General features: G+C 39.9%; 1 protein-coding gene across 2 annotated transcripts; it reads right to left on the bottom strand.

The window, feature by feature from the left end:
* Nucleotides 1-1,613: 1,613 nt before the first annotated feature.
* On the bottom strand, nucleotides 1,614-24,552 carry YPEL1 (yippee like 1). Of its 2 annotated transcripts, none has more exons than XM_068412553.1 (5): nucleotides 24,189-24,552; nucleotides 19,938-20,220; nucleotides 8,591-8,634; nucleotides 7,053-7,161; nucleotides 1,614-6,089 (listed from the first exon to the last, which is right to left on the bottom strand). In XM_068412553.1, the coding sequence occupies exons 2-5, from the start codon at nucleotides 20,052-20,054 to the stop codon at nucleotides 6,000-6,002; spliced, it is 360 nt and encodes a 119-aa protein (XP_068268654.1). In that variant the 5' UTR covers nucleotides 20,055-20,220; nucleotides 24,189-24,552; the 3' UTR covers nucleotides 1,614-5,999. The 2 variants fall into 2 exon arrangements, with proteins under 2 accessions (XP_068268654.1, XP_068268655.1); XM_068412554.1 differs by lacking the exon at nucleotides 24,189-24,552 and adding an exon at nucleotides 22,823-22,925.
* Nucleotides 24,553-26,270: the final 1,718 nt, after the last annotated feature.

Genomic DNA, 26,270 nt, shown 5'->3' with positions numbered 1-26,270 from the left:
AGTGTTGCCAATGTTCAGTAATTGAACATTCAACTAAACCAAATAAAAACCAAACTCCTCCCAGAATCCTACATGAGTCCTTGCTACCAATTTCCTACGTCACTCTAAGCGTTCAAATGCAAACAACTGATGTTCTGTATCTGAATTCTCTGTACCCTAATGGTTTATCATACTAAAAATAATTGAATGATCACAATGACATAATTTAGCCTGCCTTGGAGTTAGGATTTCCCAGAAAATTTCATTAACACTTTAATATTACCTAGCACGCACCTACGTCTTGTACTAGCAAGCAAGTCTGATGTGAAGCACTTCCTTCAAAATTATGTCACATGGTTTAATATGATTAAGGATAACCCTACACCTGTTATTTATAGAAGAACAAACTAAATCACTGCAATAGTCTCTTGCTACAATTGTAAGAAATTTTAAAGGATATTTTTACTACCAGTAAACAGAGCTTTTTTAAAGATTTGTTTAAACTGAGGTATTGGTTGAAATCTTTCAAATTAGTAATATGAAGTGTTTCAAATATGAAGCCTTTTATTATGAAAGTGCCAGTTTACCTCTGCTCTTGTAATCACAACCATTAAGATCAATATGACAATCTTCAGATTAATCTTCAGGAGAAAACATCACTTTGCTTGGCGTAACAATTTATTAAACCGTCAGTGAGTGCCATAGAGGGGATTTTCAAACTGAAAAGGACCTTGGGGTTACAGTGGATGTCAGGCTGATCATGAGCCAAGTGTCCCCTCACTGTAAAGAAGCAATCCACATCCTGGGGCTACAGTAGGAAAGTAGCCATCTTATCACAGAAATCATCTCTCTCCTACTTAATCATCCCTTCTTATCCAAACTTGATGTTTTGCAGAGATTTTCCACTGGAGAATCTGAAAGCCACTGTCATGCCTGCTGCCACGGGCAGCTGGTGATGTACTGACATGATCTTTAGGGAGAAATTCGTATTTGAATGTTGGTGGGAGCCCTTCACAGTTACACACGCAGCACACCGCCTCCTGCAAATACATGGGGGGAATAAATCTGAGTCACTATGAAGCCCACTATGACCTGGGCTCTTGGATGGAGAAGACTAATCTTCATCACATCCTTGTCACTGACTCAAAGTGTGGACTTCAACTCCAGTAACACTCGAAAAGGCCGTTAACCTGGTTAGAGGAACTACAGAAGTTCCTCCCAACCAAAGCAGAAATAGCAGATTGAGTGCCTGTGCTCAGAGTGCTCCTCTGGTCCACAGATAACCAAGATAACGCAACACAAAGCACACCCAACACTTCCTACAATTTCTCTGGAGGTTAGTTTTGGGGTGTGCACAGACTGACTCTTTTTGAAAGCACTTTTCGGAGGTTCCATGACTGGCTCAAAATGGGCAGAAGTTCTAAAAGTAGCAACACAACTTTCTATATTTTGGAAAAATTAGCGAAAGGAAAAAACCAAGTGTTTAGTGCCAGACTTAAAAAACCACATAAAAATCAGATTCAACCCACATTTAGAAGTTTTTAAGAGCAACTAAGAGCACTGGCTTTTCTCTCTGGCCTTATCAGAGAATAAAGCATACAGCAAGAAAAGACAACACAAAACCAACAAGTTAATTCAACAAAACAATTGAAAGCTTTTATTGTGATACCTCAAGTAGATACAATATAGTGAAACAACAAATGATGTACAGTATTGCTAGGACAAAACAGCAACACAGCCATGTCACCTGTAAAAGAAAGCATTGTAAAGAGTTCAAGAAACAATGAGGCACAACTCAACTGCCATTTACGACTCATGCTTTAGGCCTTAAACCATTTGTAACAGTCCTTTTAAAAGAAACCTCTGAAGCGTCTGTTCCTTTTGCAGTAAGCGTTTATACTGCTGGTTGGCTTAACACGAGTCTCAATGAAGTACAATGAAGTGTCCAAAAAGTTTAACAATAATTTGACAGCTTCTTCCACTCATCGCCATTATCAAAGAATGGAGATGTTAAAAATTTGGTCTGTGAGACTGCAGGTCACTACTGTTGCAATCTGACTGCCGAGATGAGCGTGCAGAAAGAGCTCTACAAGCGTTACTCAGAGGGAAGCGTAAGTCCACCAAAAATGGTACACAGCGTTCATGAACTCTTGCGCTAACTTGATATGCCAATAAGAAATATGGATCACCATCTGGTTATGGGCACAGTGATGACTATTTGTCAGAACCTCTGAGGCCAGATTTTAATTCAAAGAAATTTCATAAACTGTATTCCCCCACCTCTCCCATGGATTACAAAAGACTGCAAGCATGCAAAGGCATACCATTCAGACTGGCCATTATACTAAGCCTTGCCAGTGGGAAATTAAGATAGAATTATAACAAGCTTCATTAATACAGTTGGTCATTGTATAGCCTACAATGAACGAGGGAAATTCATATTCTGGCCCTTTTTACTGGCAGATAAAATTGAGATTACTAGAGTGCTGAAAGCATACAAGCAAGAGTTGGGCTGATGTGTCAGCAATCCCTCACCAAATTCTGCAGCTTATTTCACAGCAAGTTTGCAACATAACAGAATTTTTATAGATGGCAGCACTGCAATTTATTAATCACAAAGGTACTTACAGTGACCGGCCAAAGAATAACTTTTGTGTTTAGAGGCAGACTCAATCCTGAAACACCATTGTTACAGCCATTATTTTGGACCTAGACAGAGATGTGTGGTCAGATTACTAAAGTCACATCAAATTATGATTAATTACTTTAGGACAGGCGTGGCTTTAGAGGTTCAGAGGAAAAAAACCTTTCAATACATGTACATTTTTGCTAGCAAATTCCTATGCATCCCAATGAACATTTCTTCTAAGCCAGCTCATAGTCAGTTCATTTGGTCCAAGAAAGAGCCAGCAAGAAACAAAGGTTCACAAAAGCTTTTTGTTACAGTTTATAAAAAACAAAATACAAAATAAATGTTAAGACCAACAATAAAAATAACCAGTACAAGTAACAAAAGTGCTCAAGTTGGAGGGGAAGTAAACTTGCCCAGAGCAAACACATACAAACTTTAAATATAATCTTTCATATATTACAAAAATTGGTTAGAGGGAAAATGCTTTAGTAAAATTTTTTTTCAAGTAAGTTTATTTTTCTTTCAAATGACTGCTGGAGGGTTCAGTGACCAGACTGACCTCTTCACATCAGCCAGCAGCCATCGCTATCTGGATTCTACTTTCACCAAAACCAATAACAAGAACTCTCTACATCTTTACAAGGGGAGAAAATAATCATTGATGCTGCCAAGCAACACAGGAAGAAAATTCACATATTCCCTCAATAGAATGAGCCTCAAGAACTGTTACATGGCAGCATGAAATAGCAATTCTGTACTAGTTCTACTCTTTACTCCTTCTAAGTGTTCACTCTTAGAAGACCAAAAAGAATATTGCTTTGTTTGGTTCTCTTAAAAGCCATAAACATCACATATAGATCATTAACTCTTTATGCCAGTAGTCTGAAGCTCTACGTGCTAAGCACTTGATGAAGTCCCAACCTTTGGCATCAAAGTTAATTAAGGTTTTGGTGAAAATGTCCAGTTTGAAATATAAATAATGCACTGAAGAAAGAGGTTGAATTTCTAAGTAAGAATCAGACTGTGTTACAGACAGCATTAACTTACTAACTAGAGATAGCCAAACCTCCAATTTCAGAGAGAAAAATCTTTAATACTTTACATATTTTCTATAATTTCAACTCTCTACTGAAAAGCAGCCATTACTTTTGTCTTCAGTCCAGTGTACTGCTTCAACAAGTCTGTAGCCAGGAAATAAGAAAAGCCCAGAGATACACAAACTTCACATAAGCGTGTTCACAAGTATCAACATTGCAACTGGACTTTGAAGCCAACACAAACTTTTTGCTGACAGAGTTTTAGTGCCTTCTTTGTTGGCAACAAACATTACAATGGAGGAAAACAAAATCCCAAGAATTCCGGATCAGAAAGATCAAGAAGACAGGCAACACCAAAGCCCATCTTGCATCAATGACATTGTTAAAAATGAGACTTTGAAGCCTGATGATATGAACATGAAGTACTAACATGTAAGCCACAAAATCCAGATTGAACAGGACTGTACCACCTCAGGTCTCTGGACTGAAACTCAACAGCTTTAACTACTTCTCAAATTCTTACATTTTTAATTCATAAGTATAGAGCACTACAACATCTTGAATGCAGTTTAGCCAGCCTGCATCATATAGAATGCTTACACAGCTCTCTTCTCTCTCTTCCTCTCCACAAAGACACCGGAAAGCTGGTTTTAAAGGTTTGTATTGCCCCTACCCATTGGCATCATTTTTCATGTATGACGAAATTTCTAAAGTGCAGCAGAGTTCAGAAAGCCTATCAGAGATTCCCAAAAACGTAACAGCAGCAACAGCACCTATGACTAATTTTGCAGGTGCCATATTAGAATTGTTATTGAGAGAAAATGATTTTGTATAGCAAGGCTTCCATATTGTTCAGTTCTAGTACTTATGTAGTGTTAAAGGGTTTTTTCCAAACATTTTGTCCTCAAGCATTAAAAGGATTAAAATACAAAAAGTCTTGCAAGACTGTTTAATTTGAAAATAAAGTTAGCAAGTTTATGTAGAGCGTTTCTTTCATAGTTGCTCAGAATTTGCACGCACAGATACCAACAGCTAATACTGTGCGTACACTTTCCAGAAGTTTCTCTCATTAACTCATTCCATTTAAGAAACAGTGTGAGAACAAAAGAGAAGGCAAGTTTCATACAAATTTTTATTATAAAAAGGTACTTGGGGATGATTTAGCCAGCAAACCAAAAAAACCCTTTCCCGACCCCCAAGTTTTAAAAACTATCTTGGTTATTTTATTTTATGAAAAACTGAATCAAACTTCCCTTCCCTCTTATTACCCCTCCTTTTCCTCCAGGTACTATATTAATTTTCATGTCATAGGCTCTGGCCATTTTTCTCACAAAAATAAATATTTTTGTTCAAATGTAGCAGAAGCAGAATACTTCAACAAGTTTCCTTGATATCAACCTCTTTGTCCAGTGCATTAGGACTATACAGTTACATGGAACCAGCCATAAAACTTTACTGATGCACAAGTCCCTGTTACTGGCAAAGGTACAGTACCAAAACTTTTTAATACACCGACTAATTTTTTTTTTCCAAAATAGAAGATGCATATATTTTTCTGCCTTTTTAATCTTGCAAGCTATTGTTTTATAAATTTCTTATCCAGCAAACTCCTTAGGGAATATGTTGGTCTTAAATGAACATATTCTATAGCATTATTGATTTTAAACCCTTCTAAGGTATTTCATTAAGATACCAAACCTCTAGCATAACCTTTCCTAACAACTTGAGACCTGCTAACTTCAGTCAGTGCAATTGAAATATTTTTTTTAAGTGAGCACTGTACCTTTAACCAATTCACCTACAAGATGTACATAGGTTGTGGTACACTCAAATTTAAAAAAGAAATTAATAACTACAATACTGCATCCTCTTCACTGCCAAACACATCAGAAATTGCTACATATAAAAAAGCACCCCATCCCATACATTCTTTCGGACTGCTCAGATATAGAACTTCTACAGGACTGGAGTGTAGGTGTTTAGGCAAGAAGCATGCACAGCAGAAGGTAGCATTAAAGGCATAGGTCAGAGATAGATGCTAACCAGTAAAATCAGTTTTCAATTAGTGAACTGTTTCTCTAGTTTGAGAGAGTTTAGAAAAAGGTCATCCAAAATGTTCCAAAACAACTGTTCACACAATAATACATGTACAAAAAGAAGGAACTTACACAAGGAGAAAAGGCAAACATGGCCTGAAATAGCCACTTACACTACACTACTCATTTGTGAGGTTTCAGAGTTCAGTGATATTCTCAGGGCCACTCTAGCCAAGCTCTTCCTGTACTTTGCGTTAGTCTTTGTAAAGCACGTTCCACAGAATATTGTCCAAACAGAAGGAAAAACGTTACGATTCACTCCCAGCCATTGTCTTTTATCATGTGGGCAAGTTCAATGATAAATTTTCCTTCTTTGTATTTCTGACTGCTCTCAAAAGCATGTTCCTGGAAAGAAAAATCAAGACACTGAATGAAGCTGGGGAAATTAAGTATTTTAAACATCAAACTTGCACTAAAAATACAAACCAGGAGACATTCCAGTTAACATCCTGTATTGGTTACCCTGAATCAAGAGTGGGAGGGCGGAAAGAGGATGAAGAGGGCTGAGAATAGGAGTAAACTTCCCCTGAGCAGAATCGGCAGATCCATTGCACAACAGCTCTTGCTTTAGAACCTTCCATGTTCTCCCACTGCTTACGGAATTTTAGTGCTTTTTTTCAGAAAATGGCATGTTATGTGTGTTCAATTTCCTTATTCCCAGAAGCAATGAAAAGAGGGAACAGGAACCTCTTCAAAAGCTCTCCTCTATATTCATCATCACAGGGAATGCATTAGCACAACTTCTTTCTGTAAGATTTGAAGCTATACTGCATCAATGGAAACCCTACATGCAACACCCAGAATCTAACATTTTCAAAACATCAAACTTGCAACACAGCTGCAAGGGTTACAGGTAACTATGCAAATGCACAGATAACTTTTCAAACAGAATCAAGTTCACATTAGTTGCAAGCAGTGTAAACCTGCTCAGTACCATTTAGCATAATTCATGGTTTTTTGCTACATGAACCAACTTTTGCAACCCAAGAAACTAAAGACCCACTTTGACAATTTCTTCTGTCTGGTTTAGTGTATGTGGTTGGTAATCTTGCAAAAAGATACTACAGAAGTATTAGATAGCTGTAATAGTACCTACAGCTCACACTTGTTTTGCAGTCCAGAATAAAGGTATTATCTATTACAGCATTCCAGCAGATGTAAGGAAGCAAAACCATATTAGTCTGATGGAGACAAAAGCACTAGACCTAACTCACCTAAACTATCAGTATAGGTGCTACTCAATGGTCTACTCAAATATCTGTGCTTCAACATATAAACATTTATCGAAGACTTAAGCATATTGCTTACATATTTCCATCCAAGAGTGGTTTTACAGTTTTCACAATAGATATCTGCTACAGCATGTAAACCTGTCAGAAGAACTCTCTCCTCTGCTGGACCACAGCCCACATTTACCCTGAAAAAAGAGAAATTACATTAACTGCACAAGAGCGTTTCCTTTCTTACCTGTTACCCACCTCTCCTCCAGAAGACAAAAAAATATTTTAAAAAAAGTGCTTAACTTATTCAATGCTGTAAAAGTGACTTCCTCTGTTACACTGAGCTGAAGGACAGGAAGAAAAAAGGGGTTTGTTTTTTGTTTTTCAAGTGGCTAGTCTAGACAGCAAACTGTTGGTGATGCCCACTTACTCCCATCAACAAAGGCAGGCTGAACAGTTAAACTTTCAAAGAACAGAACACTAAGCAGTAACTGGACACCTCTACAGTTTTGGGCTTTTCTTCAAAAACAGTTTGAGACCTCTATAATGGAAGCCTGTACCAGTAAATCAGCACCAACAGCTGAATTTAGAACCAACTCCAAAATAGCAGCAAGGAAAAGCCTCATAAATATTTCTTTGCTACAGATCAGCAGACTAAGCCATGATGAACAAACAGCAGTATCAAAACATCCCATGAAGCACTGCATCAAGCTAGTTTTTTTCACAAATAAGAGTCTATGCAGAAAATATGAGGCAAGACTAAACCAAGTTTTTAGACAGTGTTATACAAGAGCAAAATTTTGCCATTTTTGCTGTTGTATTACCAGATTCTTACTACTACAATTATACTAGAAGTCCCAAGTCACCACTGAATGACTACATAGAAAAAGAATTTCAAGGATCTGCAATCAAATCCTTTGCAGTTACAGTTCCATTATCCTGGTCTAAAATAGACTAAGACACTTAACTGCATTTCTTTTTCCAAAATGCTGCAACACAATAAACTGCTGAAAAATAAAGACAAAAATGCAATCTTGCATATTAGAAACTTAAAATACATCCATTAGCAAATTCAAAGAGCCTTATATCATGGGTAGGACGTGCCTAAAATTGCAAATATTAGGCTTGATAAGATCACAGAGACCTTTTGCCTCTAGCACATTTGCAATGTTCAAGGTCATTTCAGATGTACCGAGTTTACTGAAACATTAACCTGTACATGTATCTAACTATCACGCTGGAAAATTCTTTAGACTAGAACAGAGTTGTCTAAAGCAAATTTAGAGTCACACAATATATTTTGACTTCTGGAATATCTCAGAATGGCAACTCTTACGCAAGACAGTTACCATTACAGACACAAAAGGGATTTCACATTAACACCTTCCCCTAAACTTTCAGGTATTAGCAGAATTACTTAAAATGTAAGATAAACTAATACCTGCAAAGGGATACTTACGAATCAGCTCAGTAGCTCTTTAGTAACTATTGCTGGTGAGTAAAGCCAATGTTAAAAAGAACAGGGCAAAGTGCAGCTACATTAATTCCTACTGTTTTCTGCTTATGAAGCATACAAAAAATTTTACACTCTGTAGGTAGTTCGCATAACCATAATAATATACTTACACAGAATTAAAGAGGTAGGCTCGTCCCTGGCTTCCCTGGAAGGACTGCAAAAAAACCCAAAAGAGCACTTGTTAAAATACACAAAAACCCCACCGAACAAAAAAATAGTTCCAGAAGGGTGTGTTAGTAAGCATATAAACATAAAACAGATATAAACTATTTCAGATTAATTACTTTATACCAATTCTTATGGGAAAGCCTGGTCAGTAAAGTTTTCACCCACATTAGATTTTTAGCAACAATTTTAAGTTGTTAAGTATTACTGTTTAAAATAAGATGTCCGTAATGCAAACACATACTTTTTTCCTACCCCTCTGCAAGGTATCAATTCTCATTTTCCTAGACATCCTTCATGCGAATTAAAATAATCTGCTTTTAACTCAAAGGGAATTATTTCTATCTCCTCTGTCCTCTCCCACTGTACCCAAAAGATGATTTATTTCAACTTCATCACATCATTTGATTTAAGACCAGTGAAATTCTGGACCAAGCATAAAACCAGCATACTGTATTCAGGAAATGCATCTGATCAGTTTATAAGCTCAGCTTTATTTTAATGAAACAACTGTTATCACCAAATGCCCAAGCACAGCCACATGCTTTCAAATCTCTCACATTCCTGATAGATTATGGACAAAAGATGACTGTTAGACTTTCTTGTCTGGATCTAAATTAATGTTTTAGTTCCAACCAGTAGCACAGTTTTGAAGTAAAACCCCTAATCAACCACACTTACTGGGGGTTGGTTTGGCTTGCAGAGCAGTTTCAGTGCCTGTGAACTACATCTTTGTTCCTTCTGTACTGAACTAAACCAGCAGCTCTTCTACTGTGCACTCTACAAACGCTAATGAAGACAAAGGCCTGAACCTATGATTAGACAGCCTTGAGCTACAAACATCCTGGGAAAACTTTGTGAGCAGACTAGATCCAGCCATAGGTAAAACATTCAAAATGTATGTAAGACACACCACTGCTTTCATCTGTTGATTTGTTCCTTCTGTATTGAATAATTTAGACATAGCCATTATTTCCCATTCAAACAGGATCACACTGGAGTTTTTCTTTTTTCTCTCTTCCATACAGATTCCATTTAAAAAAAAAATCCCTAAACTGTCTTAATTTCTTTTTTTTTCCCCAGAATTGCCCTTCCCCAACCTACTTTCAAAGAAACTTAATTTCATCCATGCTGAAAAGAAAGTACAACTGTTTTTAAGAATCCTTGCAGTTGTAGTATTGAAGATCAAAGACCAACTTTTCTGAAGCCTACATTAGATCAGCATAGAAAGTTTTTGGGGAGAAAATCTCACCTTTAATATTTTTGAATGGTTTTAGTAACATTAGGCATGGAACCACAGGCAGAAGGACCTTTCTGCAAATGGATTCTTCTTCTGACATGTATTTAGTTGTATAATTAGAAGTCAGTTGACACCAAAATAGATACTCTGCCAGTCTAATGATTAGAAACACAACACCAATAACCGTTGTATCTTAACTACTTACAACAGTTTGAAAAAAAAAAAAAAAAAGATGTAAAAGGGAAATGTATATGAATGAACACTTTTTGAACAATATTAACCAGATTCTACACTGCAACAAAGAATGTTACAAGAAATCCATGACTCCGGACTACTGTAAGTAGTCATGGTGCCGTGTAGTTACATACAGCCCTTAGCTACTCATAAAATCTCACCTTAAGATGAGAGGTTCTACTTAACAGTTTATAGCATTAATATTTTAGTATTATTTTAGCAACCATTTAAAAGAATTACTAAATGGTGATCTTTATTAACAGAACATATTTCTTCATCTATAGCAAATACAAAAGAAAAGATACTCTCTCCCTTAGCCAGAACTGCAAGTCTTATTTTTCACAAGGCAAGGAGAAAAAGATAGGCCATGCAGTACAGTGAAAGCTAAAACTTCAGGTAAGACTGACCCTGAAAGGAGAGACTCGGTTGAGTACAGAGTCTGAACAGCTCTGCCAGAAAGTAATCCTTACACCTACCTTTAAAACAAACAAAAAACCCCCATCACTAGTTCAGTTCTCCTGAGATCTCAAACACGCAGCATAAAACTGGCAGAATGGTACAGAACCTGCAGTCTGTAGTTTCTACAGAATAAGCAGCGCTCTCTAAAAGAGAGCCGGTGTTTCATGATCAATAACAAAGCAGAAAATGCTTACTGCAGATGGAAACAACCTATTCATGTATATACTCTCAAAAACTGCCCATTAACACGAGTAACTAGCCTGAGTCAACTACACATCAATTTAGACAACTGCAGTTGTGCAACACCAAAATTTAAGAAAAAGCAAAGGAATCACTTTAAAGGTACTCTTATTCATTAAGAAGTAAACTTAAACTAGAACTTCCTTTTTCCGTGTACCTGAAATGAAGAAAAAACTTTTAAAGCCATGATGACCATTATTTTTGGTTAAGTACTGTATAAATTCTTGCATTAAAAAAGTTGCAGCCATTTCTCCTTGCTTTAAGAACTTCAAGTTGTGAATTAGAATTCACAAACCCTTTTTCAAACTGCACCAAGAAATACTCGCTCCTATTAATCATGTGCTAGTTTCTCTATTTACATCTAATTACACATGCCAATCGCATACAAATTAATGTGCTTTTTTGTCTAGTCCTACACAATCACTTTTTAAACTACTTATATGCCATACTTGAAGTTCCCCAGCTATCTGGGAAAGAAAAAGACTCCAGAACACATCAACAGTCAGGAGACTTTTTGAACTACATTATGCAATTATTTCTGCCAAGTTTATGTTTAGTCTTGACTTAATATCACCTAATAAAAGCTCTCCTTTGACCCTGCATTTCTCAAAATCAAGCAGAGGGCAGTAACAGCATGCCAGGAATAGCACAAAAAGCAGCTCTTCCCCTCTCTTGTTTCATAAGGTGAAAAAAAAAACCCTCTAGCCAAATGAAATACAAACCGCAGGTTGGAAAGTACTGCTTTAGTTGTTCTTTCTTCCTGATGTATTTTTAAAGATGACTTCTTTTCTTGCACCCTTTGCTTTGTTGCCCTAAATATGCTGTACTCTCCTAGGGTTTTCTTCCCCTCAGAAATGGCCATCTTCATTACCTTCTAATTTTTGGGATTATCAGGGTTGAGTGGAGGGAGAAGCACCACAGAACAGAACCTTTTCCTGGGACAGTACTTTCAGAAAGAAAATCTATTCACAAACACCTCACTGTGAAAAGTTCCTTCATTCCCACCTTCTCTAGCTTCCTGTTAGCACAGTTTGGCATCTTCATTTGATACCATCTTTCTTATCTACATACACGTTTAGAGGCTAAATATTATATTTACATGCCATAGAACAATTGTTTCTTTGCCCAGCTAGGAAGAGGTGTGTTTACATCACTCACAGATAACTAGACAGCAACCTGTGGCAACTTGTGTTATTGCATTCTGGAATACAGAACTTGGACCTAGGCAACTCAGACTTCGCTTTAAAATCAGTGTCCAACCACAACATCAATGTGTCATTGAGCATTTAATGGTCTGCAACCTATCCATGTGGAACTCTTAATACGCTGACAGAAGTAAAAGCACTGTCAAGGTATCAATTTTTAAATGCCCATGCCTTTTAATTTTTCTTACGAATTTTTTAACTTGTCAGGGCTTGGCAGTCAACTTCTTATTCACATGAACAGCTGAAGAGTTGGTTTTTTTCCCAAAAAACTGTATTCAAACAACACAAAAAGGTATACATCTGTCATACATCCATTCTCTGGACCACAGAATATTGATTAGGTGTAAGAAGGATTTATTATCACAGCTCTACTTCCTGATGCATCCTATTACTAGAAATGAAAAGAGGACAACTCATTTTAGCACTCGAACTGCTTGCTTAGCTTGTAACTTGGCTATAAACAGAGTATTTTGCATAACCAGAAAAAAATTAATACTGAACAAACATTTGTTTTTACCAGCACTAAGTTTCTCACACTCTACTGTATAATTCAGTTATACTGATATGAATTTTAAGAGACTGACAGGTCGAAAGTCTTGTGTGTCAACTCCTCAAAGGAAATTAAAGAGAAGAGAATATTTCAAATGGCAGTGTCAAGGACTAACAGGCATAACTGTTCAAACCAGTCTCCAGACAAACTGCTCTTCTACAGAATAAACATCATCTATGCAAACACAAACTTCTACTTTGCAAGCTTTGCTCAGCACTACCAAGATTGCTAGCACTACACATAAATCATAACTAAAGTAGAACATTCTATTAAAACTGTCATAATTCTGAATCTGAAATATGCCTGACCCAGTAGGGAGGAATTAGAAGATAGTGGCAAGTGTGACCAACTGTCATGACTAATGACTCACATCAACGAGGATTTTTACTTAGAAGCTGGACAATTTATCAGTTCAACTAATATTCACAGTTAAAACAAACTTGCTTTAAGTCTGCTTTTTCATGGTCCTCAATTAATAATATTGCATTGATTCATGAGTTAACTTTGTCCCTAGAAAATCCACATCTTTGACTACCTGTCCACTCCTACAAGAAGATACACAAGATCCATAACTTTTTCTTGTTTCAGCACGTTGAAAGTATCTAGAATCTCTGACAGTGCAAGCAAAATTGTTTAACTGGGCTTAGCAACTATACTAAGGTCGACTGCACCAAGTTTGGTATTACGACGTTTTGAAGTCATCTGACAGACCTGTCATCAATACATTTTGTAGTAAAGAAACTTTATAATGTTTCACTTATACACTAGTACATACTTGCAGAATTAGATACGATCTATGCTTCTAAGTTAAACCTGTCCTTACCTCTTAACACCAGGATTAGCAGTTTCACCCAGGAGAAAAGGAAGTATCAGTTAAGCAGAACATGTATTTACTGCCCTAAGGCATACCTAAGGGCATGGGTGGGGGAAGGGAAGCTACTAAAAAGCTTATGTAATTAATTATTCCCCACAGATGGGATGAGATTGTGTGGCTAGAGATCATGCTCCACAGAAAATATCCACAGAAACTGCCATCTTAGCATGCATTAAGGGTACGGCAGGCATTATTATAAGCAAGTCAGAATGGCATTAACAGTACCTTCCTTAAGCATAGCTTGCAAGCTACTCGTATCATGGAAAAATATTTTTAAAGAATGGCAATGAAAGACGTCTATAGGTTTGGGGTTTTTTTTGTTTCATTTTCTTGGGTTTCCTTTCATTTGTTAGAGTTCACTTTACAAGCTAAGACAAATCAACCCGAATTAGTAGTCTGAACAAATATGCAATTCAAAGAAATATTACTGGTTAATTCAGAAGACAGTATTTGTAGGGGCAGTATTCTTAAGGTAAACCAGAAATACATACAAGTGCTCTGATGTCTGAAATTACCGTATTAAGACACATCAGAGACTGTAAGGATATCCTGTCACTTCAAGATTTGCAAAATAAATTCAGAAAACTGAATTCAACATAAACTACAGACAAAAAAAGTATCAGGGAAAAAAAATATTTGTTCCATTTGATATTTCTCTCAGATCCAACTCCTCGATACTGCAGACAACTCGATACTGCAGATATTGTGCTGCTCAGTTGTTTACTAGGCAAGTTCTAGATAATTATATAAGTATTAAAACTTTTTGAAAGTACATATTCATTCAATTATTTAGTGATTTTAATAACATAAGTTATAAAGTTCAGTATGCAGAGAATAACCTCAAAAAATTCCGGCCCAAAACCTGCATGCTTGCAGATTTAGCAAATGATATTTCTGAAGTGAAGACTTGGTCAGGCAGAACAAGTTATCTTCAGTTATGCAGCATCTTGAATGTATTTCAGAAATAATTATGTCAAAACACCCATAGAGTAGAACACTTTCCTTGCACACTTTCCAGCTCCTTTAAACTTTCAAATCTATTCTTGGATGTTTTCCAAAGATTGCTTCTATTCCAAAAATTAGGTTCTTCCCCCAAGAGAAAAAAAAACTAACAGATCCCAAAAAACTAGAAGCCTCTTCGAGAAAAAAAATTATCACCAGAATATTTATGAAATTAGGCCCATTCTCAACTTCTTCAGCAGGGAACAAAAATGGCCTTCAAGCATACAACATGCCCAACTATCTTTCCAAGTACTTCTTACATCATAAGCAAAGGGGATTACCAAATTGAATCAAGCTAAGAAGAGCAGATTGACTTAAAGACAATAAACCCCCGAAAAAATTTCTCTTGAACTCATCAGTTAAACAGAGGAGTACAAAAACACAGATTGCTAAGCAAGGCTAAAAATGTTTTGGCATCTATTTAAGCTGAAGACTTTACCCTCTCATCAATAATACAACAGCAGACATACTGAATGCCTTGGAGAACTAAATTTAACCACCAAGATTGTTCTTTTACCCTCAAGGTAAAAGGATTTCCCAGTGAAGTCAGTGACAGTTACATATATATACCTTTACACAGAACTTGCTATTGAAAATATTGACAGATCTAGTCTTGCCTGCGACTTCACACGACTTTCTCCCCCTCTGGTCAGATATGCTTTGCAAAGAATGAGACAAAAGAAAGGGATGGTATTTACACAGGCATCCATACAAAGTAATCCAGATTTTCTTCCATCCCCAGCATTAAGGCACATTGTAAGATGACTCAACAGTCTTTCAAACAGGTCAACCTTGAGTAACAAAGCATTATCCTTTGCAATATATCCACTAGGTTCTTCCAAGATTTTTATTAGGTATTTGTATTTTTGTAATTTGTTGGACCTTGACTGAATTTGCAAACAATTACTGGAACTTAGTGGGTACAAGCCATTCTCAAGTGCTTTGGAACTTATGCTCTTCAAGCAACATTAGCCTCCTATAAAAATAACTACTGCTAATAATCACTGCACGTTCTTCACCATTTACAAACGAATCAGAAGAACGCACTTTCAGTTAATCCTTTCACAAAACTTATGTTAGGATCGTTTTAAGAGCAGTGTACATATAACATTCTATACAGGCCACACAAGTGGCAACCTCCCCTGCACTTCAAAGAGTCTTGTAGAAGTCTTCCCTCAAAACTTAATTATGTCAATTTTTTAAATTGTTGGGATTTTAAAAATTATGATTATTACTAACATACACTGTTTGGTTGCTTTTTATGTACTATTTGAACATTTTAAATCCAACAAGTGCCTCCCATGTCATCAATTTTTTGCCTTGCTTTTTATTAAGGCATGTGGTTGCTTGCTGATAGAGGTTACTACTTCTCTTCTGTGCCTGTAGTCATAGGATATAATTCTAAAAACATCCATTTGCTTCTTTAAAGAAAAAACCTGCAGGTTTTTCCCCTGTCCTCTGAATGCCCCCCCCAATGTAGTGAAAATTGGTATACTTCTAATAGTATCTTTTTAAAAAAGTTTAATGTTCACTTTGAAGTCTTCGCCAAAGACACAGAAAATCCAGCATTTGCAGACTTGTTAACAATGCAAATCAGTAGCATCTAAGATGTACCTAACACCACTTCAAAATTACATTTATTTCAATTAAGTCATTTAGAGTTTGGTAGTTCTTCTATTATGTATCCTTCAAATTACTGTTCATAGATGTGTGCATGTATTCAGCTGTACAGACTAATGTTTGTCAACATCTCTACTGCTGATGACTGCCTAGTTTGGGACAGTTATTCTCAACCAGCCTTCTTCCCATTCCTCCTTTCCCCAAGTTCCTCCATAAACCCAGAAAACACAAGGTTATAGAGTGCAGCTATCTAGAAATGTATGCTCTCATCACTAACATCCAAGTGGATTTCAACACAAGGCAACATGTTGAGTCCTTTCAAAGTTGCAGAGAAAACTAAAACTACAGATAACGATGAATTCACTTGTGCAGGTAGCCCATTTTTATACTGTCTTATTAGTCTGCATTCTTATTTCTAAGCCATTGCCAAGGCTTGTGGTTGCCATTTTATCACTAGCAAGGGCACCAAAAAAAAAAAAGAAGAGTTTGATGATTCATTCTAAGGTAAGAATGAGATCCCACTGCTCAAACAGAACAGAAATAAAATGAAAAGGTGATTCATGTACACTGCCATCCTTGTCAGACAATTGGCATCTCCAGTTCTCAAACTGCAAATCTGTATTGAAGTCTGGTATTCTGAGGACCAGAATCAAAGGATGATTGACAGAAATAAGCAGTGCTCTTTGCTTTTCCATGGCAGACCAACATTTAAGAGAAACACCACTCATTTCATAGCATAGCTTATCTTTTCATCTTGAAGTTGGAAATATCATAGTGGCAGGTATAATAAATGCTTATACCTCAAAGCACATTAGAAAGCTAGTTGTAGCTGCTTTAAATTAAAAGTGCACCATGTATTTTGGCTCTTTTTCCCTGACCACACAGAAGAAAGCAACAATCACCATGCATCCATGAAACACAGGGCGAGGGGAACACCCAAATGAAGCAGTTACAGCTTGGTACCAAATACCATTTGCCTTATCTGCTGAAGAGTATTTGTGGCATTACAGTTCTGGAGTGATATTGTATACAAAGCATTTGGAAAAAAGTGAGACAGTCTGTAACCAAAAAATTGTATTTAGTGTTACCCAGAGCTTAGCTTTTAACTAGGCCCTGGGAGTAAGGTGGGGGGAAATCAGGTTGAGCAGTCCAATTCTCTGCTCCATCAATAGATCCAACAGCACAGGAACTGCACTGTTCTTAGTTAACTTTAGACTGTATAGAATCAGCTTGCTTCAGGTTATTTTAAGTATTTTTCCTGCAGCTCAGTAGTTACAGTAACTAGGATTCTAGATATTCTTAGTATAAATAAAAAAAAAGCCTCTCATTAACCTAATTTCATTGCACATGATATGCATCAATGAAAGCACTTTAAGAGAACCTTCAGAAAAAAGATTCTTTATTAAAAAACTGTTCTGCAGTACACTCATCTGTTAGTCCTTTTACAGTTCTGTCTACACACGTTGTTTAAGATATTTCTTCAGTTTTTATTTTCCAGGTTAACATGTGTTTTCATTTTAAAAAATCAAATCTTATTTCCTCTCACCACTCCCCCTGCCACCTGCCAGGACAGCACTACTTATTTTTAATGATCCAAGTGTACATAACTATTGCTTTGCAGTTGTTGCCATCAAAAGAACTCCAATGTTGGAATATATACAAGGTAAGCTTAAAGGAGGGTGGGTTTTTTAAAGCTATGTTCCAAATACAATAGATGAGAAATGTTCTTTTTATTTTACAAACATACAAAAAGATACACCTCACATTTAAATATATTTCTCATTATCACACAGATTTAGACAATAAAATATGGTCAAGAAATCTTAAGATGACAGAATATGGATCAGCTGTCAAATAAGCATATGGCCAACCTGCAAGTACAGAAACTTTTGTAAGATGTCTTCACCGAAAATTAATGGAAGCCAGAAATCAAGCAGAATCCATATCTAACACCCTTCCCAACACCATTAGAAACAACTCAGAAGTTATTTGTATTTACTAGATTTTTTTAAAGAGTTCTCCACGTTCTTTGAATTGAAAATTTGAATTTTTAATGTTTGAAATTACTTATGAAGCTGTAATATGAACACATTATTTGCTTAAGAACATATTCAAAATATTCTGCTGACCAAAACTCCCAAGACCTTGAAGAACAACTGGCTCATGTGGTAACTATAGCAGTTTAGTTGATATGCAAAAATCAAAGTCCACTAAAAGAAGCGCTTCCTACTAAGTATATATACTTGGATTGCATTTTCCCAATGAATTTATACATCAAGAGACACAGCTAGTGAAGTTTCATTCTTCCTGTAGGCATCTACCATCAAAGTTCAGGAAACATTAATCCCTCCCACTAGTTTTTGGCCCAGAATATGTAGTGAATAATGAAGCTATTATTGCTTGTAATTTAGAATCCAGTGTTGCCAAAAAGACCCCTTACACTCAAATTCCAAAATCAACATGGAAACAAATGAAATTCAAATGCATTCTCATTACTATTTCAATATTTCTCTTGGCTTTGTTGACCTTAAAACAAAGTAACATCAACCACTATAAAGAAAGTGGGGAACTTTTTTCAGGTTAATAAAAGTAAAAGAAGTGCTCCCTCTTAATTTCTTCACATAATTTTATATATGGAGCTAGCTCACTGTTTCACATTTGATGTGGCACATTTGCAGTTCCATGCCTCAACACACACACTAAGTTGAGGGAAAGAATTGTTTAGGGGAAGAGTCTGAAGGCAGAGCAGAAATAAGCAAGCAATAAGTAACGCTGCCAAGAACTGTCACCGGTTTTACTATTTGAATCAAAAAGTTGTCTTGAGATCTGAACAAAGATCAAAAATATTAGTAACAAACAAAAAAAACTGTATGGGGAAAACCCATTCTTTCCTGTTAACCCTCTAAGGGATAAGCAAGCAGCTATACTTTCTCCTCATCCACAGAAAACCTCAATTCAGAAGTCGCAGCATTCTCAAGCTCCCCAATCTCTTCAGCACTCAAAAGCAACATCACCTTAGCACTGCTGTACACACAAACAGGCAGAAGCAACAGATAAAGTTAGTTATAAAGGGTTTGCCACTATAAAATTTATTTGACAAAATAGTTATATAGAAAGCAATCTGTATTAAGAGGTTTGAAAAGAAACTGAAGTGTTTTCTCTGGAACACCATTAAGAGCAAATCCATCAGGAGCTTATTTGAAGCAAAGAACAAGCCAGTCTGTCAAGTATTTATCCCAAAGTTCACTTTTTCCTACGTATTTCATACATCACAAATCTTGGTTTCTTCCAGCAACAGGTAAAAAGCACAGGCCTAGACTGTTTCAAGGATCCACACATGCTCTAAGCTTAAATTTAGACAGCCCAGCTATTTTGAACACCTCTGGCTAATCATATTCCTTAGGAAGTGGCATACAGCAGAAGTAAATGTGTTTACAGATTCCATAATAGTAGTGGAACATTCTGGAAACAGGCAGTTTTGTGACCTTCAGTCAAACAGAGTCAAAAATAATCTTTATCTGGAATAACCATGCCCAGAGTTATTTCCCTACCCAGAGATCCATGTTTTCTTCTGACAGTTTTCCTTAGCAGACTTTTCAGATATGACAGCTCACAAGCAGTACCTACCTGACAGTAGACAGAGGTTGTTAATATGGAGAATATATTAGATCAGCCTTTATGTCATATTCAAAAGTTTCCAGAATATATCCAGTCCTCAGTAAACAACATGTATGACCCAAGAGTGAACCCAGGGAAGATACTTTGATGTATGCATCAATTTGCATCTCTCATCTACTGGGAGCAGTGATACAGTGATAACCATTTTGGTTAAGAAATAATTCATGAGGTCTCTAAACAAGCCACTTGCCTTGGAGATCAATTCATCATGATTGGCTAGATGGGCTCTGCAGTGGATACAGCTGTAGGTTCGATGACAGTTTGGCAGGTAAGCCTGGAACGTTTTTGATTTTGTCATTTTTACCATCTCTGCTGGTGGCTCCTCACTCAGCTCAGGGCTGGCACTTGAAGAATTACAACTTTGCTGAACTCGCTGACAAAAGAAACACTGGAATATGCAAGCAAAAGCCGTTGTTGTTCTGGAGTGTGTGTGGCACTTTCCACACAAATGACAGAAGAGAAACAGTCACAACCTGTAGGTGAAAAGAGCAGAACAATTAGCAGCTTACAGCAAGGCCAGAATAAACTTGTTATTCAACAGTCCTAGAGACAAAGCAAAGTGTTATTTAGAGCAAATGCCTGGCTACACTACAGGCCCCTTTTTGCTATGAAGCTGCTCAGTTCAAGTTCCATTCAACACAGCAACAAGCAGTTCTGTTCCACTAGTGGCATCTACTCCATCACATTTCTAATGAAGGAGGAGATGCAAACAGTTCTCTATGAAACATAAGCACTTTCTACAACATACCAGGTATACTCTTTAAGACATCCATGCAGAAAGTTACAGCAAAAAAGGCAGGAGATTAGAGAAAGTTAATTGTCTCTGAAGTTCCAGTGGTCAGTTCCAATATAGCAAGTGTTTTCCAAGATGCCTTGTCACTTGCTATGTCCAACAATAAACATAATAGGTATTTGCACTTTGGCTTTCAGCAAAAATCTTGCTGTATTGCATCTGGCTTTAAGTCAAATACCAATTAAGATGCTGCCACCCTCTTCAGGTATCTGTGTCTCCTCCTCTTTCAAGCTCAGCAGAATTATGCCTTCAGGCAAAGACCTTTTTGACTAGTGTCCTGATCAAATCTAATTAGATACTTCCCTCACTCTGCCAGAACAGTCTTAATGGATACTACCAAAATCACAGTCAGTAATAAAAGCTAAATCCTACACAGAGAATACCCAATTGCATTCTTAATCCTCAGAGTGCCTTTAAGAGACAGTATTATGCATAAACAGAGAAGGACAGACCTTCCTGCTGTGCTGGAAAGCAAGCCTTTTTTTGAGTTTGCCTGAAAATTACAGATTCTAAATATTCATAGTAACATCTACTGATCTGTCAAAGGCCATCAGTTACCACGCTGTATGCGTCAAGCTAGTGAGCAATCCAAACACGAACACTGCACAGTCACTTATGTCATCAGCTATCAGGTGACTGGCAGAGTAGGTCAATAGCACAGACACAGAAATGAGAGCCAATATAAAGAATTCACAGTATCTTGATCCAGCTATTAAAACGAGCATGCAAAACACTTATCACAGCTGTAAACTGTGTGCAGGGCAGCAGTTATCCTACTCCTAGAAGAGTGGTTATTAGTAATACAAATACAGCAGATAATGAAAGCCACATAAATTAAAGACTGGTTATACAAAGCAGTCACCATGCTTCAAAAGAAGTCTTGAGAAAGTAATCTGTACAGCAGGCCCAGCACAAGAGACAACCACAGCAAGATTTGAAGTGTTTTAGTTTGGTGGGGTTTTTTGGGGTTTTTTTTTTGGGGGGGGGGGGGGGGAGGGCGGGTTTGGTGGTGTTTTTTTTTTTTTTAATCTTAAGTTTACGATAGCAGCAGGTGAAAATACTCAAGAACTACTGAAGGACTTGCTACATAAAAATTTCTTACACAAAGAATTGCAAAGGCAGAGATAAACCACAATCAAGACATGCAGCAGAACATATGCAATCCAAAAAACAAAGCAACAATGAGAACAAGTTGCCATCCAAAGCACATATCTACACATCAGAATGACTGCACTTTTGTTAGTCACTGAAAAGGAAAACAGATTTGATAAGGGATACACTAGTATGTTTGAAATATTAACCCAGTTAGTATGAAGAGCAGAACTTAATTATTAATACAGCCATTTAAACAAATATTAGATACCTATTGTCCCAAGATAATTTAACTATAACTGCAGAGGGAAGAATGATTACAGTGTTTGGAAAAAACAGCTTGCTTTTGTAGAACAGCTAGATATTAAGCCACGTTTATTAGAGGTAACATTACAGGAGAAAGAAGAAATACAATCCTACAAGTTAAATGGGAGTTTCCCTTTAAATTCCCAGCTTTAACTCTTAATGTTAGAAACATACAGCTCCTGTTTAAGTTCCCAGAAATGGAAAAAAAACCCCAGAGTTTCAGAATGAAAGACACCACAAGCAAAGATGCTTTGACTTTGGATTAGACCCTTCAGATCAGTAACTGAAACATGAGTTCAATGCTTGCCGAAGTTCAGCAAGCTGAATATAAGAGGAAAATATTTTTCTTCAAGGCATTCCCAGAAGCTCTTTTAATTCACATTTCTAAAGGCAATCCCGACTCTTTCAGACTCAAGATACTGAGTCCTTCAACTACAGAAACTACAGAATTCCAAAGCTCTTTTGACAAAACTGTATTTGATATTGCTCTCTTCAAAAGGGCAGCAATCCTAAGTGTTTGCTATACACCATAAGAACCACAAACTTGTTGCTTTGTGATGTTAAAGACAAGATTCAAAACGTGAACCATTTCTTAGTTTGCTCTAGTGATGGCGAATAAATCCAGTCTCACTTCATTCTGACAGTTAGAAGCAGTCACAAGTTCCATGGCTGCTGTTCGCTCTTCTGTGGGAAGCAGTGTAAAAACCCGAGGTAACTATTTCTTTCTTATTTTTAGACAAGAGCACGGTCTGTGCTTTGGTGATGCATGACAGCTAGGTTTTGAAAGAAACTGCAAAATTAAGTGCAAAAACAACCGTACAGGTTGCTATCCATTTCTAAATCACCGTCCGGATCCTGCTTCTGTGCCCTGTATTGGTACCTACCAGCCTAGAGGGACGGGAGCCTCTGGAAGCACTAACTGCACTCGCCACAGACTCAGCCGGCAGCAGGAACCCGCACAAGCCTCTTCGCCCTCCCGGCGAGGCCCGCAGCGCCCAGCGGGGCTGTCCCGGCGCGGCCACCGAGCAGCCTGCCCGCAGGGCCGGCCCCGCGCCCCGGCGCGCCCCGAGGGGCGCCCCAAGCGCCGAAGGCCGGTTTTCGCGGGATGAACCATTAACGGCCCCGTCCGGCGAGCGAGGGACGGCGCGCGACCGGCGCCCCGCCCCGTGACGTCACCGGGGGCGGCCCCGCCCCGCGCGGCTCCCGGATGTGTAAACAAACACCCCGACGAGCGTGGCGGGGGGGCCGCGCCCCCGGCCCCGCACGGTACGCGGCCCTGCGGGGTGAGCTGCCTGGCGGGCACCGGCAAGAGAAACGCCGCCCGCTTGTCTGCGCGGGGATGTTCAGAGCGCTGCCTGGAACCACGCACACGCGGGTGGGGAAATAAAACGAGTCGGAGACGAGCCGCTCCGTCATGCTGAGCTCAAAAAAAAAAAGTGACACAAAATAAAGCTTAAGAGTCTTTGTGCGGCTTTGTGGAGCCCGTCAAAGCCGCTGCACGCACTCTCAGCAAGCTGCGATTTGATTACTCCAGCGGGGAAAAACCTCACGAAGTTCACGACCGAGACACAGGAGCCGCATTTTCGCTTTAGATACCGAGAAATAACCGGGGAAAAAAAAAAAGGATGCGAGGAGAAAGTCACTGGCAGAGACAGAGCTCGGTTCCCCGGCCGGGAGGGAGCAGCTGCTCGATGCACATTTAAGCCTTTTCCTCCCTCACGCCGGAGCCCAAAGCCGCGGCGGCGGGTGACGCCGCTGCCTTTTCTCTCCCACTCACAGCGATCAGGACAACGGCTCATTTGCCCCAGACGCCGACAGCCGTGCGCGGCCACCCAAACACCGACCAGCTCCTCCAGCCCGTCGGCTTCGTCCCCGACGGCCGCCGGGCAGGACCCGCCGCACCGCTCCCGGGGCCCTGGTAGGGCGGGGAGAGAGCGAGGGGGGAACCCAGCGGACCCCTGCTCGCCGAGCTCAGCCTCGCCCCCCCCTTCAATTATATAAACCATCACCGCCCGCCCTGAACCGAGCGGGCTACAGGCAGGCAGCGCTGCCGTCATTTCCAGGCGCTATAAATAGCGCCCGAGCCCTCCTCCCGCCAGCAAAGTTGCCTCGGCGGCCCCCCGCCCCGCGCACACGGGAAACCGCGGCCCCCCGGCCGGCGCTGCAGCGCGGGGCTCCTTTCGCAGCTCCCCCCCGCCCAAAAAAAACAACAGGGAGAGGGGCCGGCTGCCCGCACCCTCCCGTACTCACCGCTGCGCCGTGCCGGCTCCGCTCCCCAGCCCGGACTCCGAGCAGCAGCGCGCCCCCGGGCCCCTTTCCCTCAGGGGCAAGTGCAGGACGGACCCCCGATCCTCACGCGGCGGCCGGCGAGGGCTCAGCGCCGGGCCCTCACCGAAACACAAAGAACGGGGGTGTGCGGCGGGGGGGGGGCGGCTTCCCTCGCCTCGAAGGTACCTTCTCGGCGGCGGCCAGGGGTCATAGGCGGGGGCTGGGCGCGCGTCTGCCGCCCTGAGGGCCGAGGGGCGGCCGGGGCATCCTGCCGCCGCGCTGCGCTCCCGCCCGCCGCCGCCTTTGTTGTGCTTTTCCCCCGGCCCGGCGCTGCTGCGGCCGTTAAACGCGCTCCCACCGCCGCCGGCAGCCAATCACCGCGCGCGCGCGCGAGCGCGGCCTAGCGCCCGTCCCGCCCCCTTGGGGGCGGGAAAGAAGGAGCGGCGGCGACCGCTGCGGGGGGCGCGCGCGAGCTGGGGGCGCGCGGCGCTCCGCCCCCCCGGGCTTTGTGGAGGAGGGAGCGGGGGGGGCGGCCCTGGGGGCGGGGCGAGCGCGCCCGCTTGGCTCCACCCCCCTTTCGCTCCGCCCCCGCGGGCCGTGTGCGCTCCGCCAGGCGGGCGGGCGCGTGGTGCTGGGCGCGTGCAGCGAGCCCCCCCCCCCGCACCCCGCTGCCCCTCCCTTCGGGCGCGCGGCGGTGCGAGGCGGGAAGCGGCGGCGGCGCGCGCCGAGGGCTGTCGCCCGCCCGGCCCCCGCTGAGGCGCGGCGGGGCCTGCCCGTGGGCGGCGGGGAGGCCTGGCGAGAGCCGCGGGGAGGAGCGGCGCGGGGTGGGGGGATAACGCGAACACGAGGTAAATTCTCAGCCGAAGCAGCCGGCTCGCTTACGGTTTCATCCCGGGGTGTTTTCAGAGGGCTTTTCACGAGAAGACACTGTGATAAGCAATGTAAGAGTGCTCAGGCTTTTATTTTTCGCCAGAGAGTTTTTGTCTTTACCTGAAAGTAGGTAAAACCCTGCAAGATGGCACAGGCCTGTTAGAAGTTCAGTGCTGTAGAAAAAAAACATTAAGAAAAAATCCCCAGCTGGAGAGTGGAAGGTAAATAGAACGGGTCAGAGCACTTGTTTCTGGAATGCGAGATTTGGGAAGAGTTCATTGCTTATAAAGAAAAAAATACACAGGTTTTGAGGTATAAAAGAACAATTTTAAAGATTTAGGAAACCAAAATAAAACTTGCATACAAGTAGTTTCCAAAGCATCCGATGTCTGTTAGCAATGATCTTGTTTCCCTTAAGAAAGTAAATAAAAGCTATTTATTTATTTGCTTATTTAGGCTGTGCTCTTCTATTTCCATGGGCAAAGAGTACAGAGATAGAAACTGACGAACCCTGTGACAAAGCTGTCATTTATACTTTGTACCCTGAGGCGGGGCTCTTTGTCATGCTACATAAATGCAGCATCAATAAAATTTTCTTCGCCTCCTTGTCAGTACTGACATTTTTTTTTTCAAATCTTTATCAAGTGTTTTTTTTACCCAAGGGGCCTTGGTACTTTGCAGAATATTAGAGAAATATAATCCACTACGATTCAGCTAGTGGCTATAATCAATAAACCATGTGCTAGTTGATTTTATTCTGCCTATCAATTTTTTAATATAATTCTCATGTTTATACATTGTCATATGCTTCTTCCTTCTTAATGGCAAATTAATGGCCAGTCTTGAAGAACAGTACAAAAAAGTCACGCTTGCACAATAAAGAAGAAATATGTTTTGGCAAAACAGCAGGAAATAAACATCTGTGAGAGTATTTCCAGTAGGGCTTTTATTGCGATTTTCCTATCATCTCTCTAGCTCTAGCGCTGGTAGCTGTATTCTTGTAAAAAGGAGAAAAGTGATAATCCTTTTGACTGACTTATCTTCACTTCAGCGTGTGCCAAATCAAGCTTCCTAATCCAGTTCCCACAGATGAGTTAGATGAGGCATATGATAAAGATGTACAACAAGATAATAATTGGAATGGAGCAAGAGGCAGGGATGTAACATAATTTAGCAGAGAAATTACATTAAATC

This window comes from Nyctibius grandis, chromosome 14 (genome assembly GCF_013368605.1).
Source record: "Nyctibius grandis isolate bNycGra1 chromosome 14, bNycGra1.pri, whole genome shotgun sequence".
In the NCBI taxonomy this organism is placed as follows: Eukaryota; Metazoa; Chordata; class Aves; order Nyctibiiformes; family Nyctibiidae; genus Nyctibius; species Nyctibius grandis.
Note: the sequence above shows the minus strand (reverse complement) of the source record. Positions and strands in the feature narration are given on the sequence as shown.